This window comes from Arvicola amphibius, chromosome 15, assembly GCF_903992535.2.
Source record: "Arvicola amphibius chromosome 15, mArvAmp1.2, whole genome shotgun sequence".
Lineage (NCBI taxonomy): Eukaryota > Metazoa > Chordata > Mammalia > Rodentia > Cricetidae > Arvicola > Arvicola amphibius.
The window spans coordinates 45,877,674-45,885,539 of NC_052061.1; the positions used below are offsets into that span (position 1 = coordinate 45,877,674).

A 7,866-nucleotide genomic window follows, 5' to 3' on the forward strand; every position below is an offset into this window, starting at 1 on the left:
CAGTGGAGGAAACCAGGTTCCCCTTGAAGAGATTGCTGTCATGGCTGCTCGCTCCGGTCTCTATAGGGTTCCCTAGCCTCAGTGGGTGGGGGGAGTTTTTATGTTGAAGTTTACTGTTTTCTTTAAAAACAGTAAAGCAGAGATAAGGAATTATTGTTGTTTATAAGTATTATTTTAGTCAGGTTAGTGTAGGTGTGGCCATGGCCAAGGATGACTGAGTTTCTGATCCTCGCTCTCCCACCTTCCAAGTGCTGGGAGTACAGGGACGTGCAGTCCGACCCGACCTGTGAGGTGCTGAGGACAGAACCCAGGACGTCATGTACACCAGCAAGCTCTCCATCCCTTGCTACAGACCTAGGCCAAGAAAAGGGACTATTTCTGTTTGTTTTGTGTTTTGTTTGTTTCTGCAATTCACTTTTTGGTTTTTCAAGACAGGGTTTCTCTGCAGCTTTAGAGCCTGTCCTGGAGCTAGCTCTTGTAGACCAGGCTGGTCTCGAACTCAGAGATCTGCCTGCCTCTGCCTCCCAAATGCCGGGATTAAAGGCGTGTGCCACTATCGCCCGGCTTTGTGTTTTGTTTGTTTAAGACCGCGCCTATATAGTTGCCCATGTTGGCCTCCTGTTACTCATTCTTGTGGGTTGTCAGTTTAACTCAGATCTGCCTGCTTCGGCCTCCCAAGTGCTGAGATTAAAGGCGTGAACACCACTGCCCAGCTTTACTTTCATTAATGTTTTTCAGCTTCCTGTGGGAACACAAGGAGCATCAGTCATGGCTTTCACACCCGGGAGGAAGGTTGGAGTATTAGACCTTGACAGTAAAGCTTTTCGCTGGTTCTCAGGGCTCCTGGCCCATGCAGTCCAGTCTTCCTCCCACCAGCTTTACTCTGCTCATAAGCTAGACTCCAGGCTGCGCAAACAAGAGACTTTGTTTTCTTAGAATGTTTCCTGGATGAGGTTGAATGAGAGATGAGATGAGCTTACAGTTATTACTTTAAAGACCTTAAAAAAAGAAAAAAGAAAAATAAAAAAACCTAAGAAAACATTGTTGAGTTGGCATCCTACACACAAGGCTGGTTGCCTCTCTTCCTGGATTGCGAACATGTTTTTTATTATCTTTAGCTTGCTTCCTTTCCTCCTCCTCATGTTGTTTTTATAGAACAAAAGCAGTATTAAAAGTCCTGTTTTTCTGGGAATTTCCTTCATTTCATTAGTACAGGCTCTGGCACTTTATTGAAGCCCTTTGGGGGTCACTTTTGTTAACTGGTGCCGCATTGTACCCAGGTGTGCAAGGTAAGAGTTTGGAAGTTGAAAGCATCTGAGCAAGTGGGAACATGGACTGATCAGTTGCTAATAATAGGAGGTAGTCCTAAGAGCTTTTTTTTTTTTTTTAAATGAAATTCTGGGTCTTTTTTTGCTTTCCTGTTTTCTCTGGTCTTCTGGGAGTGATATTGAATAAACTTATTTGAATGTTTATTCCTTATCTGTTGGTTAATCTTAAAAAGTGACAAAGAGTGGCCTCTTACATCTTTTTTGTTTTCGATTGCCACCCTAGGTCTGTGGTTTACCAGCAGAGTTCCAAAGAATCCGCCACTCTGCAGCCGTTTTTCACATTGCAGTTGGATATCCAGTCTGACAAGATACGCACAGTCCAGGATGCCTTGGAAAGCTTGGTGGCAAGAGAGTCTGTCCAAGGTTACACCACCAAAACCAAGCAGGAGGTATGCTCAGGCCGGCCAGGAACCTGTGCGGAGGCCCTCTAGATGCATGAAGAGGACAGAACTAGGAAGGCTCTTAGACCAGTTAGTTAGCTTTACTGAGTAGTTCCAGAATTTCAGGATGGTGTATTGGAGACAGATGGTCTCCTTTCTGCTCTGCTTTGCTTTTCACCTTCTGGCAATCCTAGTCCTGGTATCCTGAAGGAAGCCTACCTCCAGCAGAGGCTGAGCAGTTCTGGACACATGTGTATTGTATTTTAGCACAGATCACTCGGGACACCGACAGTCAGACAATACGCTGTTTGGATGCATGCTCTGTTTGATGTGACTAGACAAAGAGTCTGTCCATCCTCATAGTGATGAGCTGGGCTTATACCTTGATCAGGAGAGGCTGTTACCTGGCTCTGTGTGCCTGTTCTTTCGGTCTGCAGTGGAGGCCACCTTCTCTTCTCTTCTCTGTCAGGTGCAGCCTGTGAGTGTCTGTGCTGGGACCTCTGCTTTTGTGTTATGGTTGTTGGGTGGCTTTGGGCCACCAACCAGCTCCCAAATAAAAACATTATTTTAATTACGAATGCTCGACCTTAGCCCAGGCTTCTCATACTAGCTTGTCTAATTTAACCTGTTTCTATTCTATTTGTTTACAGTTTGCCTTGGAACTCTTTATCTTTCATTCTTTATGTTCTGCCTTCCCACTTATTCCATGGCTGACTGGCACCTGGCGTCTCCCTAGTGGCCGCTTTCCCCCAAACACCCCAAATTGCTCCTACTCCTTACCTTGCCCAGAAGTTCCACCTATATACACCTCCTCCATCATTATTGGCTGTTCAGCTTTTTTTTTTTATTAGAACAGTCAGCTGCCTTAAGCAGGCAAAGTAAAAACAGCAACACATAAACAAATATTCTGCAACATCTACACATGCAATACATCTTTTTACACAGTTAAACAAATGCAACACATTTTTGCATAGTTATGCAAATAATCTGTAACACCTGAGAGTGAGAATGGGCATCCCTGACTCTTGACTGCTTTTGTAACATCATTCTGCTGGGCTGCCTCGCCTAGCCTTGATGCAGCTGTGTGCGCCTGATCTTACTTTATCTTGTACTATGTTCGGTTCATGTCTCTGGGAAGCTTGCTCTTTCTTGGGGGAGACATGTTGGGGAGTGGATCTGGGTAATTGGGGAACTTTTGGCAGGGAGTGGAAGGAGGGGAGGCTATGGTTTGGATGTGTTGTATGAGAGAAGAATAAGGGTTTTTGTTTCATTTTTTAGAAAATTTGTGTCTCAGTTTAATGAAACCCTAGAACTGAGAGTTTTAGTAACCATGTATTGTTTTAAGTTTTTGTTTTGTTTGTTTAGACAGTTTCTCTGTGTTGCCCTGGCTGTTCTGGAACTCAGGCTGTAGACCAGGTTAGCCTTGAACTCAGAGATCCACCTGCCTCTGCCTCCTGAATGCTGGTATTAAAGGCTTGTGACCCCACCACCTGGCTGATGGGCCAGAAGTTAAAAGGTAGAAACTATGACATCAGGTACCTGGAATGAGTCTAGAATTTGTGATCTGGAGATTAAACTGTTGGTTGATGCCCCTCTCAGCTTCCCACCCCTTTGTTAGCTCACAGGTTTCTGTGACGTGTTTGTTAGGCTTCTCACCTAAGGAGGCCCAGGTCCTACCAGATGTAGCCTCTAGTGGACTGCTCACCTCAATGCCTTGCTGTCTTTTACATTGTTACTTAATATTCTCTTTGTCTTCAAATAAATAGTGGAGCTTCAAGGAAAGGAATGACCAACTAAGGTGCATTTAATGGAGAAAAACAATAAACCCCAGCACCAGGCATAGGCCGGGAACAGTACTGGTTGGGCAGAATAGTGCAGCATCCATCAGGGCACAGTGTTTGATCCGCAGTACATGCCATGCTCACCTGGGAATTACACTCTGTCAAGTCTTATATATAGTTATTGCTTCTTAAGGATTCAGGAGATCCGTGAAAGCACAGAACCACCGAGTCAGTGACAGGAACAGATGTCTTCAAGATTACTCAGTGTTTGTCTGAAGAAAGATACTAGATAGGTTTATGAATGAGAGTAGAAAAGACAGGCTAGTGCCTGCCAGTTCCCTCTTCTCAGTGCTTGTGTTCTCAGCTGACTGTCTTCATTTGGAGGCTGCAGATGGGCTTCAAGCCTAAGGGCTCCTTTGCAGGTGTGTCTTTGGGGGTGCAGATGTGGCTAGGGCTGGGAAGAGCTGTGGAGCCCCACAGAGGGCGCTGCTGCAGCCAGGCAGGCCTGTGAGCCTCGGTACATTGTCACAGGTTGAAGTCAGCCGGAGAGTGACTCTGGAGAAGCTCCCTCCTGTCCTCGTGTTGCACCTGAAGCGCTTTGTCTATGAGAAGACGGGTGGGTGTCAGAAGCTGGTCAAGAACATTGACTACCCCGTGGACTTGGAGATCAGCAAAGGTAATGCCCAACCCTGCACCTGCTGCAGCGCCCCCTCCAGGCCCAGGACTCGTCACCACCCACTCAGTGAATGTGACACCAATTCAGAGTTCTTTTTGCTTTAAATTTATTGACATTTGTGGATTTTTATTCTAAAATTCTCATTAGAGTAGTTTTCTTATTTTTTAATTTGATTTATTTTGCATACATGTATGATTGTACCAAGCACATGCTTGGTGCTGGTGGAGGCCAGAAGATCCCCTGAGTTTGGAGTTATCTGCTGCCATGTTGTTGCTGGGAATCAAACTCTGATCCTCTGAAAGAACAGCCAGTAATCGTAACCATTGAGCCCTCCCCCCCTTTTTTTTTTCTTCCTTTTTTTTGGGTTTTTCGAGACAGGGTTTCACTATAGCTTTGGGGCGTGTCCTAGAACTAGCTCTTGTAGACCAGACTGGAATCAAACTCACAGAGATCTGCCTCTTCTGCCTCCCAAGTGCTGGGATTAAAGGTATGCGCCACCACTGCCCGGCTACTTTTCTTTTTTAAACACAGGGTCTCACTGGGTAGTGCTGTGGCTGATCTAGAGATCACTATATATAGGCCAGGCTGGCCATGAACTCTGACAGAAATCTGTCTGCCTCTGCTTCCTGAGTGCTGGTATTAAAGCTGTGCCCACACCTGGCTTTGAGTAGCTTTGTCAAAGATAGACAAAACTGAAAGCATAATTTAACTAGATGAGAGAAGCAGAAGAACAGCTCTGAGGAGCAGCAGGTGCTGGCAGTGCACGTCCTCTGCCCCCAGACAGTGACATGTGGCCTGTGCAGTGATGTGCTGGCCATTGCTTTCCATAGGCCTCTGCAGCTCAGTGACAACACTGCATTGTAGATTTTTAAATTTTATGTGTGTAAGTGTTTATTCTGTGTGTATTTGCACCACATACCTACCCATCTCCACCAGCTCTGACAGCATGTCTTAAAGAGCCCCCGGGAAAGAAAGGTACCCTACTATAAATGCAGGTTGAAGGTTTTGTGTGTGTGTAAGAATGCATGCCAGAGCACACATATGCCGGTCAGAGGACAGACAAATCTCACCTTTTATTTGGGATCCTGTAGTTGAATTCAGGTCACTTGGCTTGCATAGCAAGAAGCTTTACCTACTGAGCCAGCCATCTTACTGCTTCCCCTCCTTTTTTTTCTTACTATATTTAAAATAATTTGTTTTCCCTGCACACACACTGGCGTTTGTGTGGAAGTCAGACACCCTGTCAGTTCTCTCCATCACCGTGTGGATTCTGGAAGTCCAGGCTCTAGGGGGCAGGCACTGCACACTCTGAGCTGCTCTGCCAGCACAGAAGAACTTCCCCGAAACGTTACGGTTGTGACAAACATCTTAGTGCCAGAGCCTGACTAGGAATGTGGCAAACCCAGGCAGTCCACAGAACACATGGGTCTGGGGAACAGAAGGCCGGTGGTGTCACCCCTCCCCAGCCCCCCATCTCTGAGAGATCCTCTTGAGTAGAGAGTCCTTTGTCCCCAGGACTGCATGCTTGGGTTCTTGTTTCCTGGTCCAGGAGCTGGGTATGCAGTTGTCTCCTCTGCCCCTTGACTGTCATGACACCTTCAGGTCTAGTCCTGACACAGCTCTGGTGCGGGACCTGCCCATCCCTGCTCTGACCTCTAAGTGGGGTGTCACCAGTCAGTGCTGCTGTTCTGCGGAGACTTGAAGTGTTGCTGTTTTGTTTTCCAGAACTACTTTCTCCGGGAGTCAAAAATAAGAATTTTAAATGCCACAGAACCTATAGGCTGTTCGCAGGTGAGTGTGTTTGCCCACGGCTCCCTCACAAACATAACACAAGTGGGTCTGTGCGGGACCTCGGCAGAACCCTCCGGGAGTGCAGTGTCTCAGAGAGTTGGTACTGGGAGAGCTTGAATGTCTAGAGAGCAATGGGTTTGACATGGGAGGGTCCTCACAATTGTAAGTGTCCCGCTGAGTCAGTGGTCTGCTGGCCCTAGTGGAAACACCTCCTCTTGGAGGGATTAGGTGGGATCCGTGGCAGTGGGGTTGAGGGCCTTTTCTCATGGTTGCCTTCTGCACGTCGTCTTCCAGTGGTCTACCATCACGGTAACAGTGCCACGGGCGGCCACTACACTACAGACGTCTTCCAGATTGGGCTTAATGGATGGCTGCGAATCGATGACCAAACGGTCAAGGTTATTAACCAGTACCAGGTGGTGAAGCCAACTGCTGACCGCACAGCCTACCTCCTGTATTACCGCCGTGTGGACCTGCTGTAGCCGTGTCCGTGTGCCTGCGTGTGTGCCTGACGCTGCTTCCTACACCTCCCAGCTCACTCCCTTCCCACCTCTCTAGTGGCTCCTTAGAGAGAAACTCTCCCTCTGCAACAGTGGGCTTGAAGGAGAGAAGATGTTGGGGGTCTGCACAGCGCAGCTCATGCTGACTAACTTCAGAGACTGTCGCTTGAGTGAGGAAATGCACGCGACTTTGTGGCGCTTCTGAAGACCTGCTGGCTCCTGAGCGAGGAGGTGGCTCGCACTGTGTCCCAGTCTGATTGCATAGTGAAATGAGTCCCACACCAGCAGCTCTTGTACATTTGTGAAAATGAATTTTATCTTTCCTTAAAAAATAATTTTTTTAATTCATCACACTTTCCTCCCTTACCCTTTAGTTTTTGATAAACGATAAAAATGAGCCAGTTATCAGAGATGAGAGAGTTCTTACTTCAAGAGGAAATAAAATACACTTCGAGAGGAAATAAAATACACAAAACATGTCACTGGTTCCTAGAAGGAAGCATTTTAACAATTGTGAGCTGAAACTGCTGACTATACACTGCGGGCCAGACATTTGGAGTGCAGATGCCAGGCTACAGAGGTGGGTGATTGTAACTTTATTACCATGAAAAAAATTTAAATCACATTCATGATCTGTGTACACATGAAGAAAAGTGGGCAAAATAATGAAGATTGACATTTCCCAATGTCTACTGTGTAACCTCCTGTCCGCGCCTCTCTGATGCCGTGTCCCTAATTGTACACAGTGTAGTGGTTCCTAGGCGTATAAAGTTGTCACCCGTCAATAAAGATCACAGAGTTGGTTTAAAACTGCGTGTGTTTCTTGGTATGGAAACACCTTTTCTATAAGAGGCCTCCCTCCAGTCCTGTAAGCCTTCTTTCTGGTCAACCTCTGAACTTAGCTAGGATTCTGACTGTGTCAATTAGCATGAGAGGGCCTGCCTGGCTTTGACTTTTGCTCCCTCTGATCCTGTGGCTTTGGTCAAGGCCTAGTCTTTGGTTTTTCGAGACAGAGTTTCTCTGTGGCTTTGGGGCCTGTCCTGGAACTAGCTCTTGTAGACCAGGCTGGCCTCGAACTCACAGAGATCCGTCTGCCTCTGCCTCCCGAGTGCTGGGATTAAAGGCGTGCGCCACCACCGCCCGGCTCAAGGCCTAGTCTTACTTTGAGTGTCTCTGATGTTCCCCTCAGCTCCTGACAGATGAAGAGGCTGCCAGCGCTGGGCTCTACAAGGCAGGGCTTGCAGTGAATGAAAGCTTTTTCTCCCAGGCTCCACTGTGATGTGACAATGTTTCTATCAGTCACTAATGGCGCCCAAGTCCTTCAGGATGTGGAACTGTGGTTCCTGTGCATTCTAGAAACCAATCAGCATCCCTCCGGATGCCAGCACTTATTCTCCGGGTGCTGTTGCT

General features: G+C 47.1%; 1 protein-coding gene across 3 annotated transcripts in view; it reads left to right on the forward strand.

Annotated features, from left to right (window-relative positions):
* Window positions 1-7,266, forward strand: part of Usp10 (ubiquitin specific peptidase 10) — a 47,683-nt gene extending 40,417 nt beyond the window's left edge. For all 3 annotated transcript variants that reach the window (XM_038312475.2, XM_038312472.1, XM_038312474.2), the window contains exons 11-14: window positions 1,552-1,717; window positions 4,021-4,165; window positions 5,891-5,956; window positions 6,251-7,266. In XM_038312475.2, coding sequence (XP_038168403.1) covers window positions 1,552-1,717; window positions 4,021-4,165; window positions 5,891-5,956; window positions 6,251-6,438 — 565 coding nt within the window. In that variant the 3' untranslated portion in view covers window positions 6,439-7,266. The remainder of the gene's footprint in view (window positions 1-1,551; window positions 1,718-4,020; window positions 4,166-5,890; window positions 5,957-6,250) is intronic.
* Window positions 7,267-7,866: the final 600 nt, after the last annotated feature.